Source organism: Haliotis rufescens, unplaced genomic scaffold, assembly GCF_023055435.1.
Source record: "Haliotis rufescens isolate VD_foot unplaced genomic scaffold, xgHalRufe1.0.p SCAF_7, whole genome shotgun sequence".
NCBI lineage: Eukaryota > Metazoa > Mollusca > Gastropoda > Lepetellida > Haliotidae > Haliotis > Haliotis rufescens.
Genome location: NW_025964361.1, coordinates 52,168,485 through 52,193,958, shown reverse-complemented (window position 1 = coordinate 52,193,958; position 25,474 = coordinate 52,168,485). Strand labels below are relative to the sequence as shown.

Here is a 25,474-nt window from a genome sequence, read left to right as displayed (position 1 = left end):
TAAAATTGAAAAAAGTCGCCTTCGTGCCAAAAACAACAACAATACAACACGCGGCTGTAAAGGCTTTGGATAACGTTAGCGCTTAAGGCACAAGATGGCGCCCTATTGGTTAAATGGCTCCCGGTCGGATCTATGTATTATCGATCTGATCGTCTTGACATGGCGCCGCCATTTTGTTTGAAACAATTGCACGTGATATGAGGTGGAATCTAATTGGTCAATAGGAGGGACAAAGAAGGGACATAACTCGTAAAAGCCATTGGTGGCGCTACCATCGATTCTGGAAATACCAGCATAGTTTTGCAAGGGTGGAAACTGGACTTTTTTTTATAAATTCGAAGTGTCTATTAGTGTGTATGTGTTATTAATTTTGCGCAGAACACATATATACTGATTTATTAACGTTGTAATACAGCATATTTATATATATGTATACATCTGTTTAATCTTGTGATCTTTATTCGTAAATTTGGCTCTTTTTCTACAGGAGATTATGGGGTATAGACTAGTGGTTACATAACACCAGAAAGCCAGGTATAAATTCACGTCATGATTTCATGTTTCATGTGGGAAACCAATATCGCAATATGGCTGAATATGGCGACACGTGGTATTAACCAGATTACTCACACATTTATTCAATTTTCTTTATGCACTTTCTACAATCATCTGTGATCACTAATCATGAGATGGTATATCTATATACACATAAGAAGGTATATCTCTATTCATCCAATTGTCCATACATATTTGTCCACATATATATGTATTAAGCAACTCCGGCATTTCCTCTGTATACATTGATATATGTAAATATATTTTTTAATGTCAACACTGTTGCAGTGAACGTACCACAGACCTGATTCTGACCTAAACTGACATCTAATCTCTGAAATGAACATATTTTACTGAAACAAAAGTTGTTAAAAAATACTTATAAAATATAATAAAGAGGAGCCAAGAGACTTTCTTCATTTTGCCAAATATTTGGCTGTATTGGATATATTTGTTTCAGTGTCTGTATGACAGATTTACCTGATGCCTTATGACTGAAACAGAGCTAGTTGAAAAAAATTCTTTATAACGTTTTCTATGATTGTCAACTTTATACAATGTTCTGAGCCAAATTATGAATCATTGTACACTCTTCAAAAAAAGAAACGCATACGTGTTTTGAGAATACCAATTACATTTTTTTCCCCTAGCAATCTTCATAAAGACAATTCTTTTGTTTGATTCCCGTTAATCATGTTTGTTGTGCATTGCGCGCAAACACATCTCAAAATGTTTTTTGTAAACGTTTATCAGCAAAAATGCAAAGGATGCACGGAAATTGCTCTCAGAAAAAGTTTTCAGCACACTGCATGTGCAAAATGTTGGAAACACTGACTATAAAAGACCGTACAAAACTCATCAGTTCATTACGAATTTTCTGACGTGAACGGAGATCGAAAAATGCCAAGATTAACGGCAGCTGACCGAAATATCGCCATTGGACGTTTGGAAGCAGGGGTGTCCCAGTCTGCCGTTGCAAGACACTTCAACGTTCACCAAAGCACCATATCTCGACATATACCCGCACTAATTTGACTCAAGATCATCCCAGAAGTGGAAGACCAAAAGTGACCACCCCTGCCACCCCTGCCGTCCAAATCGCCTGATCTCAACCCGATTGAACATTTGTGGGATGAAGTTGATCGACGCGTCCGTCAACGTCATCAGCGTTCCCACACACTGGCACAACTCCCCAACGCCTTCAGGAGGAATGGCGAAGAATTCCCCACGAAAAAATCCGAAGACTTGTGCAATCTGTGCCAAGGTGTCGAGCAGTGACGGCTGCAAGAGGTGGTGTGACCAGATACTGACCATGACGCCCCCTTGTGGCTACACATGTGCAATGACTGAACTGAATTAATGCTGACAATGACGACAATGCTTTTGTCGATCACTGTCTAATTTCATTTGATTGTATTCAAGCATATTCTGTGTAGATACTTTTACATCCGCTTGATAAATATCCTTATTTTTTAACTATGCGTTTCTTTTTTTGAAGCGTGTACATCAAAATGTGCTGAAATATATAATTGTCCTTTCATACATGCATATGGGACGAGTCAGCTCTGTTAATAGTACAATGAAATTAGCAGGGTCTTTTATTTAGAAATGATCAAATCATCAAATTAAAGATATTAAGTAAGTATAACTGTTGTATTCATTCAAATATATTTGTGATTAACCCAACCTTGTTTATATATATATATTGAAAGATGAGTGGTACCAATTTTTTTGTAATTATTTTAAATTGGAATGATAGCACAGCAGGAAAGCATGGCACTTTAATACACGTATCTTGTTAAACCAATAGTTCTTAAATAAGAGCAACATGTACATAAAGAGTATAGGTTTGGTGCGTGTCTTATCACACACTATTTTCAGAATATGTACATATTCTGTTTATCGGGACTCCTGTAACTGGCAATAAATGTCATAAGACGATTCACACGGGTACATACGATTTATCATCCGAAACTGCCTCTCACAGGAGATATCGCTTTGGAGATATCGGATCTTCACGGGTCAATATAATATTTGTATAGCGGATTTATCTATATACATTAGATTTGCGAAATGGAAGCAACACGCTGCCACCGGTAACCATGGAAACCATTGTCTGCTTCAGCATGGTATTGATTTAACGTGTCAAAGAAACCAAAATATGAATTAGAGCTTCTGTATTCTCACACACAACGTTTCGAGGCTACTTTGTATCCTGTCGTATTCAAAATGATAGAAATCGAACAATATTCGCTTTTACGCATATTCCACTCAACGAAACTTCTATTCAATTCAATTCTGTAAGTAGATGACCGGAAATTAAATATCGTAATTGAATATGTCCTAAATAAAATTAATTATTAATTCAACAACCCTGTAGTTCAACTATAAGTAGGTGACAGGAAATTAAATATCGTAATTATGTAAGAATTTAACATCGTATTTAAGAGCAAATTTCACGACATCTATTTAAATGAGCGAATGTTGTTTAATGCCGCTGTAGGGGCGGGTTAATATGTCCCTAGTGTAAGATCGGTTATCAATGGGGGACGACCACTTGATATTCTAGCCGCGAGTTGGGTTGGGGAACTTGAAGAAAACATGTAAAAACATTCCAGAAAAATCTGGAAATTGCCGCGTTTAACTGAAAACATGTTTCTTTACTTTCCTATCAAAACAAATTAAACAACACAATAGCTACCTCTCTATTGAAGACGTCAGTTGATATCATTAAGAAGCCAACTTTTATATTTATCACTCAACAATACTTTACACAAAGAGAATGACAACTGGAATGCAAAGGGCTCCACTGGTCTGGGAACAAGCATTTGAGCAGATACTCGTACCTATTACCAGCGGTATATAAATGTATACTATATAGAGGATTCATCACGAGTGTTTTTTAATATGGGAACTATCAACCGAGTCTTAGTTAATCGGTATTTGCCGAGTTTTTGGCGAGGCAAATATCGATTAACGGGACAAGGTTGATATTTCTCATATTAAAAAACACGAGTGATGAATTCTATTTATCATTTTCACATATTTGCTTCCCTTTTAAGGAATAATTACATTAACGTTAACATCAGCAACTTGTCGAAATCTTACGTATAGATATATACCTGCGTAGTGATACATGTTGATACAGTGAAACAATACCAGCGGTATATAAATGTATACTATATATAGGATTCATCACGAGTGTTTTTGCCGTTTTGTTTAACACATGATTTAACTTCCTTAAAAATACCACATAACAATTTACCCATTTTATTACTGACATCATGTGAATTAAATAGATACCATAACTTATCTCCACAGACTGAATCGAATGCTTTCGAAAAGTCTACAAATATAGCGTACAATTTTCCACGTTTACGTTGAATATACCTATCTATAAGAGCCTTGAGAATAAACATAATTATCAGTGGTTGGGTAACCTTGTCGAAAACCTGCTTGCTCTTCCTCAATCTTATCAAGTGCTTCCGACCACAATACCAAGCGTTTATTTATAATGCTAAGAAATATCTTACTGAATATACTGGTAAGTGTAATCCCCCTATAATTTTCAACATCTGTCACTGAGCCTTTTTTGTGAATTGGAAAGATAGTTCCGAGTGTCCAACCTTATGGAAAGTAACAGGTATTCAATATTGTATTGAATAATATTACCAAATACGACAGGGTATTATCAAGAGAGTATTTAAAGAATTCTGTTACAAGTTTATCAAATCCCGGGTTTTTCAAGTTTTTCAGATTTTGAATAGCAGATTTAATTTCTTCTTTTGAGATTGGGGAATCTAATATTTCCGTTGCAAAATTGGTTTCATCATTATCAAAAGAGTTCAACTGGAAGCTATTTGTTGAATCATCACCACTGAAAAGATTTTTGAAGTAATTAAACCACTCATGCATTTCTATGTTACTTTTAGTTTCCTTCTTTTTGCTGATGCTTTTCAAGGTCGTCCAAAACTGTGTTGATGAGCTGATACTTTCTTCAAGTTTTTTTCTGCTTCTATCCATGTAATTTTGTTTCTTTTTTCTGCAAGTAGCTTTATACTTATTTTTCGAATCATTGTTCTTAGCAAGGGAGTCTTTATCCTTCAATTTCCTGAAATGGTTTAAAAGAGTGCATCTTTCCTTCTTTAACAACTAACATTCCCAGTCAAACCACTGTTTACTTTCTCTGTTAGGGGTTACTTCCCTTTTCATTACATTCCCAGCATATGCAATAGGTTCTGTAAAAAACGAGACACTTTCATCAATATTTGTAAAAACAGAATCAATAGCTTTTCTTAAGGGGCAAGCAAAATGTCTGATAGAAGTCGTTCTTGGAAAATATCTGCTTTGCTGTTATCCCATTTAAACATTGAATGACTATGGTAGGCGTTTCAAATGATGTTTTTCCACATGAATGAAGCGCTCGTAAAGACATTGTAATAGGCAGGTGCTGTGATTCGTGGCGTGACTCAATATCAAAATTTTGGCACAAGTCAAATATATCTATGGTGCCAATAATGTAATCGATAACACTTGCTCCAGCATTGCCAACAAATGTAAAATCACCTTTCTCGGAATCACTTCCACAGCGGCCATTCATAATGTGTACATTTAAAAAAGCACATAAATTGATAAAACATTTTCCAAAGTTATTAAGAACAGTATCGTTTGAATATCTACACAGATTAAACCTGTCTAAGAGAAAGTCCCAGTATGAAGTATCCTGGCCATGGAGATATTGAAGTATATCATCCTCTACATAATCTGGCTCTTTGCCAGTTCTTGCATTGAAGTCACCCCATAAAATGCACGAAACGTAACCAACATCACCTAGGATGTCAAGCAGTTCATCCTGAAATAACACTATACCGTTCTTAGATCCAACATTACTGTCGTACCATGTAGATCCTTCTGGGTGGATATACACACAGCAGTATAACACGTGTTTTTCAAGTCCAAACAGTGACAGATACTCGTACCTAATACCAGCGGTATATAATCTAATTTGTGTAAGCCTGTCTGCAACAAATTTGTTTAAGTGAGAGGTTAGGCGCTCTATCACCAAAAACATCATGAGTTACTTCCCTTTGACTGTAAACCCAGTGAATCTGGGTGCATAACCGAGCGTATTAAATAACCAATCGCCATGCTGTCTAACGGTCAAGGGATAACGTTAACTTGTGCGGGTCGATGTAGAGGGGAATGTCCGAGTAACTCCCCATTCCTTAAAAAGAATGGAGCAGAGGCCCCGCAGGGGCCGAGGCCCATTATTTTTAAGGAATGGAGAGTTACGAGGATATTCCCCTACTTAAAACTCATCCCTACTTTTACACTTTGACAAAATATTCTGTAGTTGAAAATATTTGAAAAATTCAAATGCTGCTTCAGGATAATGTACAGCTGACAAGCAACTCTCCATTCCTTAAAAATAATGGAGCGTTCAAATAGAATGACGTCACAGATGTGTTTTAAATCTCGTTCTTTTCACAGCGACCAGCCAGCAGTAAACCCTATCTCATTACAGCAAGTTTGTCCGGCCCACCACGCCCAATAATAGGTCAAATAATTGTGAATTCCACATTTATTGGTTACGTTCCACAGTACCACACTGATCTTGATATAACATTGGTATGCTTTAATTTGTTCTTTATGCCATGAATATTCATTGAACATAAATAACTTGGTCATTTGACACCACAAGTGCTATTTGTTTCACATGCTACAATAATCATTATGCATAATTCTTACAGTTTTATTCAGCAAATGTTCATAAAACAGTATTAAGTGTAGTCACTTGATGTATTAATTTTGTATCAGCATAATTTTAACGCATTATTTCATTATATATTATACATGTGTCATGACATGTGACATGGTTCTGTCTCTTATATATATTATCTTTGTTTCAGTATGTGCCATACCATTGAGACTTGAATTGGTGCAGCTAAAGGATTGCTTGGCTGAGGTCATGGCAGGCGTACCAAATATGTGGGTGGGGGTGGGGATGGTGGGGGTGGGGGTTTATTTCTGTATACATTACCACCAAAGACAATAAATAGATCTTAATTGTGCACTCCCCCCCCCCCCTTTCAAAAAAGCTGTATGGTTTGTCACAACAGGACTATTTGAACCTCACGTTGTGTGTAACCACGGTTGGTAAAGTATTTACCAAAAAGTTTGTAGCTAACCTGACCCTCATGTTGTGTGTATCCACAGAGGGTACACAGGGTGTGTAATTGTTCATCGCAGGACTAACTGAACCTCACGTTGTGCGTAGCCACGGAGGGTGTTCGGTGTGTGTGTTTGGGCTTGTATTATATTCCGGCCCATTGGTCAGAATGTTTACTGTTGCTGCCGCATCACGATGTGCATATCAACCACGGATGCAATAGCAAGTTAACTTTGTGTGTGTGATAAGTGTACAACCTGTACCCTTGTATAATCGGTGTTCAGTATCAAAACCTGTCGTGACTTCCTCCATGTAATAAAGCTGCGCCCATATTTACCCATTCAATTGTCGTTATGTTATCCTTGGCATTCACACTTAAATGAATACTATACAGAGGATTCATCACGAGTGATTCTTAATATGGGAACTATCAACCGAGTCTTAGTTAATCGGTATTTGCCGAGCCTTTGGCGATTAACGGGACACGGTTGATATTTCCAATATTAAAAAAAAACAAGTGATGAATTCTATTTATCATTTTCACATTTTTGCTTCCCTTTTAAGGAATAATTACATTAACATTAACATCAGCAACTTGTCGAAATCTTACGTATAGATACCTGCGTAGTGATACATGTTTTCCATAGCCGTGTGAAGTTACTATAAACCAAAATAAACAACATCTTAACTCCTTTATGGCATATCCCTTCGCTGAGAAAAAAGTTCCTCGGATTATTTTAAACAAAATACTTGAAGAGACTTTTGCAGAATAATTGAAACTTTAATAACGATAACAGCAACTATTCTGTGTAATCTGATGATATCTCTGGTGTAACTTCACTTATATAGATTGAAATGTCTCGAGGAGGAGAGGTCAGAGTAGATGCATTAGTCGGTGTCAACATCACTTTCGATGGCAATCCGGCGTCTTTTGACTGGGACCGGGCTTGGAGGTTTAACGAGATTAATCGTTATGTTTCCACCAGTAATTTTGCCAGCAAACATAGTGTTGACACCACCAGAAACATTTATTATATGAGACCGCTGACTGTGTTGTCTACTGTCGATAACGGTAGTTATCATTGACACCTCTTAACCCAAAATGGATTGTGTTGTAGAGCCAGAGACAGTTTATCATGCTCATTGGATGAGTGATTCCAATGGATCCGGACTGCCACAGGGGCTCGATCTCTTCATCACCAATCGGGTCGGCCCTCCTTGGTAAGTTGCCACGCCCTTCTGTCTTAAGTTCATTTTTTCTCCCCTTTAATACTTTCCGTGATCGTGAAAATTCTAAAGATGACGTGAGTGAATAGCCATACCCCCTTCGTCTTAGTGATCTCTCAGTGCTGCTCTGAAAATCCTTAAGACTGTTTGGTTCATAATTTTCCCAATTTGTTTTTCGAACACAAATGAAAAACTTGCAGAGAAGTGTGCCAAGTTTCTGAAAAAGCGCGTTTGTTTACAAACAAGAGAAAAGTCCGGTCACGTGATATGCAAATCAGCCTGTGGCAGTGGTGTTATGCTGAGTCACCACTGCGCCGGAGTGTATACCTTTAACATGAATACCCCACTCAGACACAGTATACTGACTCCGAGCCGACCAGTCCTTGTTTTAGCCCCTTAATGTTGAGCGCCAGACAGGGTAACAACAAGTACCATCTTTTAACCTCTTTTGGTATGACGCGGCCGGGGATCGAACCCCGGACCTTCCGCTCTCCGCCGGGCGGACGCACTACCACTAGACCACGGAGGCGGTCCGTTATAACTGTAACATGTATGAGGATAACTGTAACATGTACTAGACGTCCAACAACAGTTACTGGTTGTCGTAGTACTTACCTGGCGTGTAAGACAAGCATGAAGAAGGAAACACTAAATAATCCTAGTATGGCAACAACGCGAAATGCAACTTCCGTTTTCATTGTCCCTGGGGTCCACAATGGCCGGGGATTGGTATCAAATGTGCCCCGAATCACCTAAGAAAAATATCAATCTCATTTATCCGCATAGTCGGAGAGAGTCATTTAACGATAAACTGGTTCCTCTGTCACTTGGCGCAGCAAGCTTTGCGCGTATATTTGTTATGTTGACAGGAGCCTGGTGACAATATGAAGAAAGGTATCTCCCATTTTGATTGGCCTAGACGGTGTCACGTGATAAGGACATTGTTACATTTAGACACCCGGATATCTGACTACATGATTATCTTTAGCCGCTTATCGTATTATTCGAGTTCATTTGGAGCATTCCACGTGCAGCAAACCCGATCACATCTGAATGAGACATTCTTTCAATGGCATGCCATGCTAACGGTAGGGAGGACATGTTTACCCATTTCGTGTCATCAATGATTTTCAGTGATCCATTCATATAATTTTCACCGCTATTTTGCCTTTAACGCCCAAAGGAATGTGCCCAAAAAATTGAGTTTAGAGTTTTCATTTTTCTATCTGCCAAAAACCTTTTCATGAATCCTGTTTCACATTAATGCTTTATTGCAGCTGATAGACATTATATTTAACACATGAAGTGAAATATTAACCCTATCCAATCATATACAGTTCAGTGCCAACGCGAGAGATTAGTCAAATCGCTGAAGCCTCGGGCTCGAGGAACATGTAACAGAGTGAGCACAAACACGGCCAAGCCCCATTGTTAGGTAGGCTTGTGTTAGGTAGACGGGAATGCACTTCTCATCAACAGACATGCAGTTTATTAAAAGCGTCACCTGAAGATTTATTATATTAATACATAACATGCCTATATCAGAGACCGCCTCCGTGGTCAAGTGGACAGAGTGTCTGCCCGGAGAGCAGAAGGTCGTAGGTTCGCGTCATACCAAAAGACGTTAAAAGATGGCACCGGTTGTTTCGCTAAAGGGGCTAAAACATAGACTAGTCGGCTCGGCGTCAGTAAACTCTGTCTTTAGGTGGGGTATTTATGTTAAACTGCGGCATGATATCTCAGTGGGCTAGCACTTTAAAATCGGCATTAGTCCGGACTAGCACAAGCAGCCATACACACACATGCATGCACGTCACTATGTAAGTGAAATAATACTGTAAGCGACGTTAAACCTCATTTCACCTCACCCACAAGCCTTAGGGAGCACCGTAGGACATTATTATTCATATATCATCACAACTAAAATTATAATTTAAAAACATAACGAAAAGTATATCATAAAAATGGTAGCGGCCTTTGTAAATGTCGTTAACAGTAGGCCATAAGATGTACGCGTCATTAAAACGTTGAACAATTTCACATAATCATTGAACGGGGTAAATTCTATCAGCTTCAGAAATTACAGTGGGTTGTGTTGCTCTACAACACGCCATAGAATTCTACTGTTACCAGATAGGTTGGTTTAATTGGGGTGTTCCCGCTTTGCCAGTTGCTATTGTTAAAATATAGAAATCACTCAGCCGTGATAATCCCCTTGACAATAAACAAATGTTCTATTTGGGAAAACACTTTCTTAGTAAAGTACAGATTCTAATACTCTTTGGGGTTGAGTCCCATCCGAGACCACACTTTCAGAGTGAGGCACCTAATCGCCAGCACACACAGTCAGCGATCTAACCCACTCAGCCACCGACTCAGCCACAAATGTTATATTTGGGATAACACTTTCTTAGTAAATTACAGATTCTTGTACTTTGGGGGGGTTGAGCCCCGTCCGGGATTCGAACCCACACTTGCTAGAGTGAGGGACCTAATCGCCAGCACACACAGTCAGCGATCAAACCCACTCAGCCACCGAGGCTTCCACAAGAAAATGAAGGTCCGACAACTGGTAGTCTAGATCACGTACTTTGTGTACCCCTCTGACAAGTGTAAATTGACCACTTTTTGAATAGCATTGTGTATTCAAACAAGGGATTAGGCTATAGTCTGTTTCACCCTATAGTCTATAGCCAGCCAAAAATAAAAAGTAATAATAAATATCACAGTGATTTTTTTATTCACATCGCATAATTCTTGTGATGTTTTTATATTTCATTATAAATTCGTGCAATTATTTAATATTTTATTATAAACTGGCATTCATATCATTCGGTATTCATATTTTATTCACAAATACTGTATCCGGCGCATCAATATGTACATAACACATTTCATTTATTATTCATATCAGCATAGCATATACAGCCATATTTTACACCGGTACACTAACAAGATAGGAGATGCACCCCCACTCTATAAAATCAAATTGATTTAACACAGTTAAGTCATTATCATAGTAAAATCCATAGGCGGAGTGATGAGAGTTCGCCAGTTTGTAGTGTTCACTTAAAAGAGACTTTAATCTGCTCGCCACTAATCCGTTACTAAAACAACATTCAGCCGACTGGCAAAGTGGGGGCAAAGGGGGTACAAACCGTTTGAAGCCTTTTTGAACATTTTTTCAGCAATGTCACTTCACTTCACGCTTGGTGGTATTAGAGTACATTTTGCATGTCAATCATTATATACAAGCAGTCAAAATGGCGGCGGAATAAAACAATATATTGTAAACAGTGGTAGATATAATAAGCATGTCTATTATCTAAGTTTTGATATTACAGAGAAGATAACATTTATAAACTTTGCTAGGTTTCTTAAAACAGTGAAATCTGATGATGTAAACAATCGTCTATAAGATGCCATATTTGAAAATTTGGTTAGTTTTGTTGAAATAAATCTTTTTCTATTTTCATCAAAAGCAGGACAACGAAATATATAATGAAACTCGTCTGCAATTGTCGGAGAGTCACACAATTTACAAGTTCTAAATTCCCTTGGAGTATTATACCAACGCCCTGTCTCAATAGGTAAACAATGATTGGATGTTCTAAATTTTAATATTGGGTAGTAAATATATTTGGGCAATAAGATAAAGGAATCAAGTGATGGTAGGGTCTTAATGTGTTTATAATATTGTCCCTTGGGACTTACTTCTATTGCATTCATCCACACTTGGTAAAAGTGATCTTTTAGTGTAGTTTCTACTTTATTAAGCAGCCATGTTCTGTTAAAATTACCTGGGAACATATAAACATCACTTAGCCCACATGAGTTAAGGGTATTCTCAACAAACTTAAGCCAAGAATAAGAATGATTATTTAACACACTATCTAAAGACATGAAGTTGTACAGTACCGAGGATAACTTGAAGTGAGACAGGGGCGTGTTGAGTTTATACCAATAACTAATAATTCTCTTAGAAACATGGATGCTGATAGGAAATCTTCCAAATTCACCATATAAGAAATAATTCGGTGTGGACATTCTGAGACCAGAGGCTAATTTTAAAAACTTGGTATGTATATTTTCAAGTATATCTATTTTAACATGTCCCCAAAATTCAGAGCCATATAACATAATGGGTAAAATCATTAAATCGAATGCTTTAAATACGCAGTCAAGTGGTAAATCATTGTTTCTTGCCATTTTCAGTAACAAAAACATACATTTCTTAGCTTGTGTGGCTAGAACACTTATACCAAATGTCAATTTTCTATTTTTGTGAAAGTTAAAGCCTAGATATTTATAATTATCAACTATTTCAATTTCTTCTTTGCCAAAGTAAAATGATAGCTTGTTTACCCTACACTTACCACTTCCAAAAATAACAATTTTAGTTTTATCACTATTTACAGTTAGTTTCCATTTCTGACAACATACATGAAAATAATCCAGGGACCTCTGCAGCGCTGACGCTGAAGTAGCAAATAGCACTGTATCGTCTGCATATAACAGAACTAGTAGTTGTAGACAAACTAAATTCAAATCATGTTTGCTGGATATATCAACACCATTACAATCAAATGTTTTTAGCCAGGATTCTAAATCATTTATAAAGATAGAAAACAATAACGGAGAAAGCTTTTCTCCCTGTCGGACCCCCGAAAAACTTGGGAAAAACGCAGATTTTTCATGATTAAACTCGATACAGGATTTAATATTGGAATACATATTTTGTACTAATGTAAAGAAATTCCCTTGGATACCATAAGTTAACATTTGTGACCAAAGACCAACTCTCCAAACGTTGTCAAAAGCTTTGGAAAAGTCAATAAATGCACAGTACAATTTCTGTTTGTTGTGTTTTAGGAATTCTATAACTGAATTAACAACAAACATGTTATTAACTGTTGAGTAACCTTTACGAAAACCGGCTTGGCAAGGGGATAATAGAGAGTTAATGTTTAAGAATCTGGATAATCTACAGTTAAGTATACATGTAAAAAGTTTTCCCAGACAGCTCAAAATAGTAATGGGTCTATACGAACTAGGATCACACGAGTCACCTTTACCTTTATAGATAGGTTTAATGACCCCAATTAACCATGAGTCGGGAACTTCACCTGTGTCAAGTACGACATTAAAAAGTTTCTCTAAAAATGGGAGAAATAAATCTATTGAGACAATATTATATTCGTTTTCTATAAAGTCTTCACCTGATGCTTTATTTCTTTTCAGTTGTGATACTGATTCACTAATTTCTTGTTGTGTTATGGCAACATTAAGAACTGAGCAATCTAGGGGTACATGTGTATTATTAATATCTTCAGGAACTGTATCATCATACTCTTATGCGTTTATATTCTTAAAGTATTCATATAGTTCATTAACACCAGGGGATGAGTCATTATGCGCACGCTTACGTTTACGCAGTAGTTTCCAGTAGTCCCTTGGGTTCTTCTACTGCCAGTCTCTAATTTCAACGGCTAATTTACATTTATATCTTTTCATATATTTGTTCATACATTTCTTATACTCCTTAGCTGCATGACTAAAGTAGATATGGTTTTCTTGATTCCTATGTCTTCGATATTTTCTCCTAGCTTTATGGTAGTGTCTACGTTTCAGAGTACATTCTTTTCCGAACCAAGGTTTGTTAACTTTATGTTTCTTATCATTGCCAGTATAATTATATGAGGTGGAAGAGCGTATGCCAAATGTATTTATCGCTGCATTTGTAAGAATATCAGAGAAGATAACAGTTGCATTATTTATTAGTTCATTTGCCTTCGTAGTGTCATCAACCACTTTATCTAATAATGTGCTTACATCTTGTATCTGCATAACATCAATATTGTTCCTGTATTGGTTTGTTTTTGATGAGTCATATCTTTTGGGTTTTGTAGAAATTGTTACAGGTTTACTGGTAGATGATTTAGGTACATTACCATACATTCTGCTATTCATACTTGATAACGAAAAAGCTATAGGACAATGTACATCTGAGTATAGTGGAGAAAAATCAACAATTTCAAAGCTCTTAAAATATGACAGGCACCTGTTGGAACATATGACATAGTCAACAGTACTTGTATCCTTACAGGTAACCTTTCCGGATTTTGCGTCATTGTCCATTCTTCCATTGCAAATAAACATATTAAAATTTTTACAGATATCAATCAGTTTGTAACCATAATTATTAATTTTGCCACTATCGTTCGAGTATCGATGACGTGGAAGTCCGAGTTCATCTAGAACAGATTCTGGATCAAAGTCATCTGACATTTCTTCAGTATAAATATCTAATTCCTCTAGCAAATGTTTATCTAAACAGACATATTCACACAGTGTTCCAGTACGAGCATTAAAATCTCCTGTAAGGATGACAGTTTCAGTGTGAGAGTACATATATAATAGTGCTTGTTCTAACTGATCAAACATGTCTGTAGTGGCGTACTTAGCACCTTCAGGTGGAAGGTACACAATACCAATTAAAAGGTCATCTTTGCTACTGAAAGCTAACTTAGATAGTTTAAAACATAGTATGTAATCCGATTCAAAATCTAGTAAAGTGACATATTTAGAGAAACAATGTTTAACTGCAAGGCCTATACCTCCCGAACGCCTGTCACCAAGGCCCATGTGCTTCAAAAACAGTTTAAAACCATCAATTTCAATATCATCGAGTGTATCTGTTTTGGTTTCTTGAAGAGCAACAAAGTAAAAAAATATTTACAAGATCCAAAAACTCTGGATAATTAAGTCGTTTTCCCAGACCGCACACATTTTTGTTGATAACACTAATTTGTCCAAAATTATTAACAAATAATTCTGAATTGTCATAATTCTCAATTGTCACGTCGTGTAGGGTTTTAGAGTGAGTGGGTATGATTTTATGCCGCGTTTAGCAATATCCCAGCAATGTCACGGCGGGAGACACCAGAAATTGGCTTCACACATTGTACCAATATGGGGAATCGAACCCGGCTGTTCGGCGTGACGAGCGAACGCTTTAACCACTAGGCTACCAGAGACAGAAAAAAACCTTTAACTTTGATTTTAGCGAACTTATAGTCGCCACAACAGAATCCTGAAATATCGCGATGTGTGCTTATACTTATAAAGTGTAAAACGACTTATGAGAGACGATAAGATCATAAAACCAACTTATATACTAAAATGAATATACATACAATATATACATCATGAATATAAAATAGATCGGCGCTTCAATAAAATATCATAGCAGGTTTTTGCCACGTAAAAGGTGAGATCTGAGCTGGATAGAAGTAGTGTAAATTGCTCACAATAGGAATAACCTTTGAAATACGGATCGGTAAAAGTACATCGTTTAAGAAGATCTGTTCTCACATCATTATAAAGTGGGCATAAAAGTAAGACGTGTATCTCGTCCTCCACACAGTCCCTACAGTTAAAACAAAATCGCTCTTCTGCTGGAATATTAGAATAGCGGCCAGTTTCTAACTTTAATGGGGCTACCCCGCATCTAAATTTAGCGAGCGCACTTCTGTGGCAGCGACTCAGTGGTTTCTTAACATAATCTTCCGTATCGTAATGGTGTTTGAAACGCCTGTAGGTTCTCAGTTTATTTCTTCCCCTCGCCTCTTGTATTGACTGTAGCTTGTCCCACCACTTTGTTTTATACACTGACATCAGTCTTTCTCTTACTGCAAATTACTGATGATATAAAGGTGAGCGTATCTAGGCCGATCAGTGACACTCGTTACAACGCTTATGGTACCCGATCAGATCAGAGCACAGGACCATGTAACTAATGATAATAACAAACAAACAGTTTTTTGACGAATGTTTTGCTAATTTGTATATTATTATTATTAGTTACCTGGTCCTTTGATCAGAGCGTATGAAAGTAATCATGTAAGTTTTTTGTTTGGTGTCAAATTTTGCAAGCACATACTGTGTAGTTCTAAACAAATACCCGACATAGGCCTCTCACCCGAACTGCGGATGCGAGACATTGTAAGGTCAAGGACAGTGTGACCTGATTAAAGTCTCACCCGGCCAACATGCTGAATAGGTCCTGTGAAGCGTCGTCACCGTCGTCACCGTAAATGGTACTCACTAGATTATCAAAATCGGAGTTCACCAATTCAGTGAACACATTTCAGTTTTTGACACTAACCAAGAAGTTAATCCCCTCCTAAAACACCACCACACATCAAAGGCGTACCAGCGAAACGTAGAAAGCTCCACATCAACGCTGCTGCGAAAGATATATAAATCTCACCTGTTGTGTAATGCTAAGGCCACTAAACACAAACAAAACACTCCTAAGGTGATAGCAAGGCAGAACATCCATTTCGTCTTCATTGTTAGCCGCTTCACTCAGCCTCCATGCTAACGGCTGTAACACGATACTTGTACCCGGACTTTGCTCTCAACCTCAGCGTGTATTGAATGCAGGGTAGTTGCATTGAAAGGACAAATCTGATTGGTTAAGGTTCGTGAACGTGACCGCTCGTGATTGCTGTGCTTTCACCAGTAGCTCATGTCAACGTGGAAATATCGGACACTTTCCTTTTTGAATCGCGTCGACTGCATACCCCTGAAATCGGCGATACGTCAATATTTGTAAATTACGTTTCACTCTCTTTTTTTAGCCTAGGGCAGATAACAAAGACCGAAATTACAACTTCAAAGTAATTGTTAATGTGATAGAGTAGAGTAACGAGTAGAGCTGTGGGGGGGGGGGGGTACCGTATTTCCTCTATTAGATGCCCAGGCTTCTATTTATTTCGGACAAGTGCAAGCCTTCAATTAGAGGCCCGGCTTCTATTGATACCCCCATTTCTCTATGACCACGAGTGTCCCGAATCGTAAATTGATCGACATGACGTCTATTAGAGGCCCGGCTTCTATTTTTTGCACTGAACAATTGACCCCGCTTCTATTAGAGACCCGGCGTCTAATAGAGGAAATACGGTATATAACTTCTTGGGTGTTGGTCCTCAGCACACTTGCTTGAATAATCCCTAAGGACCTCACAGCTCTCTTCTCTCTTGTTTCAAGGTAAGAAACATTTAAATATTCCTATTTTATGACTGAACTTCTTATTTCATTGTTATTATTGTCTAGAAAATGTTATAGTTAAGTTGAATCAGTACTGCCATATTGTAACGCCCAATCTACTGTGTACAAGTTCCATTTGACTGCTCATTATATATTATTTACCGTTTAATACTCAGGCACTTTCCAGTGATGTTTTAAGTGTAAGGCGTCGTGGGCTCCTCCAGTTTATGTGTCATTAATATGCGGCACCAATAGTTCTCTCCTATATTTCGACATCCATGATTATATTCCCCTTCTATGTCTAACACCATCTGTTCAAAATGCCAGATGCATATACAGTTTATATTTCCGTGCAGCAGCGTAGCGTACATGTAGCTTTGTCACAAAACGGTTCCTAGAGTGCTTACAGAATGGGCTATAACAACGCATTCCATATTTTTTAGGTTTTATCCTCAATAAGTAAGTATTTAAATATATATTGTAAAGAGTCCCGTCCCTCGTATAGTTGCACACGCTACAACACAGCCTATACCACAATTTCATTACCGTAGTCATTTAAATACCGTACATGCTCTATTAAAATGTTACGACTACTCAATTAAGCTGTTAAGAAATGTTATTTGGCATTACCGTTATTATTCCAGTAAATACTGCATCTGTTGTATAATGTTACCGTACATATTCCAATATTAAATACATTGCCTTTATTAGATGGACACTGTGTTAGCATATTATTATCATTATTATCATTGTACGTCACTATTATATATCAATTGATGTAACTTGAATGATATGAGACACTTGCTTGAATGAACCCTGAGGACCTCACAGCTCTCTTCTCTCTTGTTTCAAGGCTAGCTCCCAATAGCTAATTCCCCAAATCGAGGCCTGACAGTTATTTGAATCACCCCCTCAAAGCTGTCTTAAATGTTTAGTTGTGTGAAAAGAAGTTCACGTCGTCTTCACGATGATTGCATTTATATAGTGCATGATGGTGTTCGTGCATGTGCAAGTCGCTGTTTGTAAGTGCAACAATCTTAAAGCCCATTTCACCTCGCCCTGATGTTTTGTTATGTTATATTATATCATACATTTACTTACCGCAGGAATTCAGGTGTTGGTATCTGCTCAAATGCGGTTTTGTTTGTTCCCCGACCAGTTGATCCGTTTGTATTCCAGTCATCATTCTCAACTCCCTGGGGAGTATACAACCCAAGCTGCCTAGGGGCGCTAGGTTTTTACACCCACCTTATCATCCTTCGATTTCTATGGAATACATGTAGCTTGCCCAGGGCCCATTCGACAAAGCGATCGCAGCGATACGACTGTCGTAGGTCTATGTTACATCATGGGAGTTACGATCGTTCTAGCGCTACTATCGCTGCGCTGAAAGGGCTCCGGGCCAGCTAAACATAGCTATCTACAATCTCGAGATGTTTTCCACCAAATACGAACTGGAGTTTACTTCGTTTAATTAGCAGGGCCACTGCCAAATACTCTAGTATGATAAGTTAACATCTAATTTCCATTTAGTGCAGTATATTCTAAACGTGTCACTGTTTTAGAGTTAAAAGATTCAACAGTCTAAACACACATTTAGGAAACTTGTCGGCCATCTTGAAATTGGCGGCCCTCTTGAAATTTTGTAGATTTGCCAATAGTCGAAAACGTTCAGTAGTTGTGAATATCTTCTTAGAAACATAATATGGCTATTTCACAACACAATGCATGCGGTTTTTTCCATGAAAACATTGAACTTCATCTGAAATATGGAAGATATATTGATAATTGGTAGCCATATTGGATTATGCAAATTAGACATATTTCCCAAACTGGAATTGCTTCGGACTTTTCGTATGTTGGTTTAGGGACCTTAAAGAAATGAATTGTGGTGGAAATAAAAAGTGTTGCAATTTGTTCCAAGTTGAGTGAAAACATGAACTGGATTGCCTGGACTAATGGTACAATAGTCATACAGGTTACTCGTCTAAGCGTTGACATACACGTTTATGGCAACAAAACCTGTTTACCGGGACGCTACCAGCAGCTCAATTAGCGCTATAGCGACATAGCTCTACCGCTGTCTCGCTATACCGTTACCGTGGCTCATCGCTTCAATGTACCCATCCCACCCCGAGGGTCAGGAAACTGACTGTCTTTTCGGTTTCTCAAGGAAACTGGGATTTTGTATCGAGACTAGATATTTTTTTCACCTACAGCTCCAAAACCAGAAACATTTTTTAACGAAAAACACATTGCAACAATGTAATTTTTATGGCAGGTAATTTGTATTTTTTATCAACTGTCTGAAGCATAATTATTTTTTTCAGAAGGTTTTCGGGTGCCATTGTTTTTTCCGATAAAATCTCTTGCTGGCGTAGACGCAAGTGTGTGTGTGTGTGTGTGTGTGTGTGTGTGTGTGTGTGTGTGTGTGTGTGTGTGTGTGTGTGTGTGTGTGTGTGTGTGTGTGTTGTATGTATGGTTGCAGAGGTATATGCAGGTGTGTGTTGCATGTATACTTGCAGGTGTAAACGCAGGTATATGTGTGTGTTTTATGTGTGCTTGCAGATGTACACGGAGGCCTGTGTTGTATGTATGCTTGCAGATGAATACGCAGGAGTGCGTGTTGAATGTATGCTTGCAGGTGTGCGTGTGTTGCTTGCATGCTTGCAGGCGTATACGCAGGTGTACTGCATGTATACTTGCAGATGTAAATGAAGGCGTGTGTTATATATATGCTTGCAGGTGTATATGCAAGTATGTGCGTTGTATATATGCTTGCAGGTGTATATGCAGGTATGTGCGTTGTATATATGCTTGCAGATGTAATCGAAGGTAAGTGTGTTGCATGTATGCTTGCAGGTTTATGTGAATGTGTGTTGTATATATGCTTGTAGGTGTAAACGTGTTTCTTTTTGTAGCAGTTGTTTACACAAATGTGTGTGTTGGAACCTGGGAACTCACAAACACAGCCAAAAAAATAGGTTTAGTAAGAAATCAATCCAGGTCATACTGGAGTACGTCAGGGAGAGTTAGTATGGTTTTACGCCGCTTTTAGCAATATTCCAGCAATATCACGGCAGGGGACACCAGAAATGGGCTTCACACATTGTACCCATGTCGGGAATCGAACCCGGGTCTTCGGCGTGACGAGCGAACGCTTTAACCACTAGGCTACCCGACCGCCCCTTCGTCAGGGAGATAACGTGACCCGCTACCTGTTTCAGTGTTCCTAGAGGACCTCGCATCATTTGTGATGAGTTGTGTGTGAAATGTTACGAAAATGGCCATCTACCATTGATTACTACCGCTGATGACATTGTCTTGTTTGATGGGTATCCAAGCTCTTGGCAAAATTATCTAAACGCTTCACAGTCGAACCTCGCTTCTCCGGACACTTGCGTTTTCTCAAATAGTGTCCGGATAAACGTGTTTCCGCTTATCTGCATCCCTTGTTGACTAACCAGAATTACATGTCCTACCCAAATTCTACCGAGGCAAATGTGAAATAAATGACTGAAGTATGATTTATAAAAGATCGACCGATTAATAATGAAAATACATGTCGTATGGACCTACACTGCATGCAGTGACAATGCCATTAATTATTGAAACAAATGATGGTAGAAATGTATGTTTAGTCTACTGTATATAATACACTTATAAAATAATACACTTGTTTGCATACAGTTGTGGCGGAGGGGTTGAACAACCTGCCACACATAGACATGGATTATGGCCATGTTTAGTCCTATGGTATAAAGCTAATAAGGTTGATTATTACACTAAGTTGAATTCTTTCATGTGTGAAAAATGTAGCCTAGATTAATGTATCAACTGTTGGTAAATTAAAACAATGTGCGTTCCGATATGTGGGACCAGTTATTTGCAGTTCAGTATGAGTAGTTCAGTGTATAGCGAGAGGTACCCAGGGGTCTTGCACTGTTGTCATACCAGACACGAGGAACCGACGTGACATGAAATAAAAACATGACACATAATGAAAGTCACGGATGCTGTTCCTCACGCTGTTGAACAATATCACTTTGCCAAAGTTGGAGTTGAGCTTTTCCCCCAGACAACCTTTGAAAGACTTTGAAACCTCAGACAATCCAGACAGACTTTGAAACCTCAGACAATCCAGACAGACTTTGAAACCTCAGACAATCCAGACACACTTTGAAACCTCAGACAATCCAGACAGACTTTGAAACCTCAGACAATCCAGACAGACTTTGAAACCTCAGACAATCCAGACAGACTTTGAAACCTCAGACAATCCAGACAGACTTTGAAACCTCAGACAATCTTTGAAAGACTTTGGAACCTCAGACAATCCAGACAGACTTTGGAACCTCGGACAATCCAGACAGACTTTGAAACCTCAGACAATCCAGACAGACTTTGGAACCTCAGACAATCCAGACAGACTTTGAAACCTCAGACAATCCAGACAGACTTTGAAACCTCAGACAATCCAGACAGACTTTGAAACCTCAGACAATCCAGACAGACTTCGAAACCTCAGACAATCCAGACAGACTTTGAAACCTCAGACAATCCAGACAGACTTTGAAATCTCAGACAATCTTTGAAAGACTTTGGAACCTCAGACAATCCAGACAGACTTTGGAACCTCGGACAATCCAGACAGACTTTGGAACCTCGGACAATCCAGACAGACTTTGGAACCTCGGACAATCCGGACAGACTTTGAAACCTCAGACAATCCAGACAGACTTTGAAACCTCAGACAATCTTTGAAAGACTTTGAAACCTCGGACAATCCAGACAGACTTTGAAACCTCAGACAATCCAGACAGACTTTGAAACCTCAGACAATCCAGACAGACTTTGAAACCTCGGACAATCCAGAGACACTACAGATAACACAGACAGACTTTGACACTTCAGACAACCCAGACAGACTATGACACTTCAGACTACCCAGAAACATTGAACTCCGTACCAACAGCCACCTCGTGGGGTGGCATCATCAGCCGAAGAACGGAATCCGATCCCGACTGTTCTAGACTCACCTAGGTGGGGTGAGGTGAGGTGAGGTGAGGTGATGTGAAATGGGGTTTAACGTCGCGTTCAAGATCATTGCACTTATATAGCGACGTGCATGCACGTGTGTGTGTGTGTGTGTGTGGCTGCTTGTTCTCGTCCGAACTAATGCCGACTTTATAGTGCTAGCCCACTGAGATACCATGCCGCAGATTAACATGAATACCTTACTCAAACACAGTATACTGACTCCGAGCAGACTAGTCCTTGTTTTAGCCCCTTAATGCCGAGGGCCAGGCAGGGTAACAACAAGTACCATTTTTGACGTCGTCTGGTATGACGCAGCCGAGGATCGAACCCCGGACCTTCCGCTGTCCGGGTGGACGTTCTACCACTTGACCACTGGTGACTCCCCTAATGAACATGGAACAGTACACAGAGCAAGGCGAGTCTCAATGGACCTCGAAGCCCATCCCCAATTCCGAACACGTGTCTACTGAGAACTAGACAACAGGTTGATGAGACTGAACGACCATCTCGATTCCGGAAGTAAGACATCTCCGAGATGCGGCTGGTCACTTAATCAACTTTCTATGGTGAATAAGGGAAGACTGTCTTGACAATTCCAACTTGATTCAATGTAAACATATTGCCATCTTGAAAATTATTGCTATGTTTTCAGTGTTATATTATAAATATAATACATCCGTGACTTTCATTATGGGTCATGTTTTTATTTCATGTCACGTGTTTGCCATTGCGCCTAGATAACTTCCTTCAAAGTAAAGTTTATCTCATATCACAGGTGAAACATGTTCACTCGTGTATCACTTTCTGAGCACCAGACAGTATCATTTAACCATTTCGCTGCATTCACAATGGGCCTGGATATGATTGAATCATCCGTTGGTCCCATCTGTCAGTTGAATATATTTATTTCTAATTATTAGAATGTATGTCGTGTGACTTCGTAAGCCAATAAACTATTGAGGTGATATTTTGTTCACATTTATTAATGTATCACATCTATTCACATGTGACACATCCATAAACTATTTATTCTTCTCTTTTGCAATGATGTACATTCACAACGAATTACGACGACTAACTTCTTGCCCGTGCATTCATGAACAAATTAAAATTTCGTGAAGAAAATAAACAAAACTATAAAAAAAATAGACTCTCACTGACTCTTGATGAGCATATTTCGACATTTCCTGGTTGTAATAGGGCACATGGTTGAATTGGGCATTGTACAACTTACCTGTTAGAATATTGGAATAATTTACCATTTAATGACAATTATTTTTATATAAACTGTTACTTATTTCATACTTAAAAGGACAGTGTATTAAAACATTGCATTGGTGTAACAATAGTCCCTCACGTTTTTTTCATTATTTGTTTGTTATTTAACGCCGTACTCAGAACTATTCCAGCTATATGATTTCGGTCTGTAAATAATCAATTCTGGGTCAGACAACCCATCGTGATCTACACAATTGGGATACGATAACATGCATCAACCAAGGCAGTGAGCCTGACCATCCGATCCCGTTAATCACGACAAGCATTGGTTACTTAAGATCAATTCTACCCCGGATCTTAAACAACAAACAAACAAACAAACAAAAAAACCAACAGCCTTGTGTAGTCCGATTCTGTATGACCTGTAAACACTGATTGGTCATTTGGTCACAAATGAGCAGTCATGATGAGTGAGCAACATGTTCGTTTTCAGCTATTCGTTTTTTGAACCACTTAAATTAGCCAAAACAATCGTGAAATCTGCTGATGTTTTTTTTTGGTTATTAAAAACTACTGAAGACCTGAACATATGTTACACAACCTGATCTCATATACATGTACAGGCATACATTTGAATGATGTGTCAGACTATTTATGGTGGTTCCGTCTATGAATAACGAATCCGCAGCTGTTGCATGTGAAAGTACAGTTTGCTCCGCCAAATATAGGGGACTTTATAACTGAAGCATATATGTGTCATGTTCTTATATACACGTTCCGTATAACACTCAATTAGACGTTCAAGCCAAATATATAATTTAACAATTTCACATATATTTGAACACATATCACCACTTCGTTGTCTTTTTTTCAATTTAAATAAAGCAATACCCCCACCCACCCACACAGCTATTAAACGACAGTCCCTAAATATTGTTCAAATGTATAAAAGAAATATATAAAAAAACCATTTCGTATTTTCATATCCACCACCCCCTCCCCCCACCACCAAATCTCTGCTAAGTCCATTGTACAATTCCGATGATATCCGTGTTTATGTATCTCTGAGAAGTGCGCGTACCCTGCCTCGCAACACCCACAAACACACGCTCGACCATTTTGTCTGCTGACTGAACATCTATGCTGTATATCATCCATGCATGAATACCCTATCTGCATTATCACAATGTCCTGGTTTAAGTGACAGTTTCGAGCGTACCAACCCTTTAAAGCCCAAGGGACGTGATGTTAATCTCCCGGTTTCTATTACCGTAAATGCCTAGAGGTCAAACGAATTATATTATATCTCTCAATGACTAAACTGACAGTGTCAAACAATCGGTGAATCAAATGTGATATTTAAATACAGAACCGACCTAGACACAGTGGAATATTGCTCCTACCGTGACTATACCACGATACATGTACGAATAATAAACTGTACAAATCTTACCTGTTGATAAACGATAAGACAAGCAGACAGGAACATAGCACTCCGAATATCGTAACAAATATGAAGATAAGTTTCGTCTTCATTGTTTTGATTGACTTGGTGAGTCTGTGTCAAAGGTAAAGGTTGGGGTCCTATCTAGCAAAATCCACAGACCGTCTGCCGCCACGGAAGTCGAAATCGTGAACGCCTGCTTCCCGACTGCTGTCTGCGCGATGAATACAACCATTTAAATAGTGTAATGTTAACAGGAAGGACATACAGACAATTTGAACATCTGCGTTCACAAATGTGAATGTGCCCTCTCTTGCACATGAATTGTACAATCCGTTACCGACGTCAACATGGGAACATCTGGTTTGTTGCCAGTTGAACATGGGAAACATGGGCACCTCGTCGATCGATAACGCGGATGTAGGACAAGAGGAGGCTTGGTATCGATTGAGGGCATTGCTGCTTCGTCTATGAGACATGTAGCGAGACTGTTGTGATTCGAATACTCACTTCTCAGGGATGTGTTAGCAAAGATGTTCGTATATGTTATGAAGGACTAAAAGCTCGTAAATGTAGGACCCGTGAAGATCAGGGAAAGAATAGGTCTTCAGCAACCCATGCTTGCCGTCAAAGGCGACTATGCTTGTCGTAAAAGGCGACTAACGGGATCGGGTCGTCAGGCTCGCTGACTTGGTTGATGCATGTCATCGATCCCAATTGCGTGGATCGATGCTTATGATATCAAACACTGGATTGTCTGGTCCAGA

The 25,474-nt window shown here is 38.6% G+C and overlaps 1 protein-coding gene across 2 annotated transcripts in view; it reads right to left on the bottom strand.

Annotated features, from left to right (window-relative positions):
* Positions 1-25,115, bottom strand: part of LOC124111253 (NXPE family member 3-like) — a 36,629-nt gene extending 11,514 nt beyond the window's left edge. The window contains exon 1 of one of the 2 annotated variants that reach the window (XM_046470902.2): positions 24,717-25,115. In XM_046470902.2, the coding sequence (XP_046326858.2) occupies positions 24,717-24,799 (83 nt within the window). In that variant the 5' untranslated portion in view covers positions 24,800-25,115. Of the gene's footprint in view, positions 1-16,223; positions 16,471-24,716 lie in introns of those variants that run through there. The other variant, XM_046470901.2, reaches the window with a different exon arrangement.
* Between the last annotated feature and the right edge of the window lie 359 nt (positions 25,116-25,474).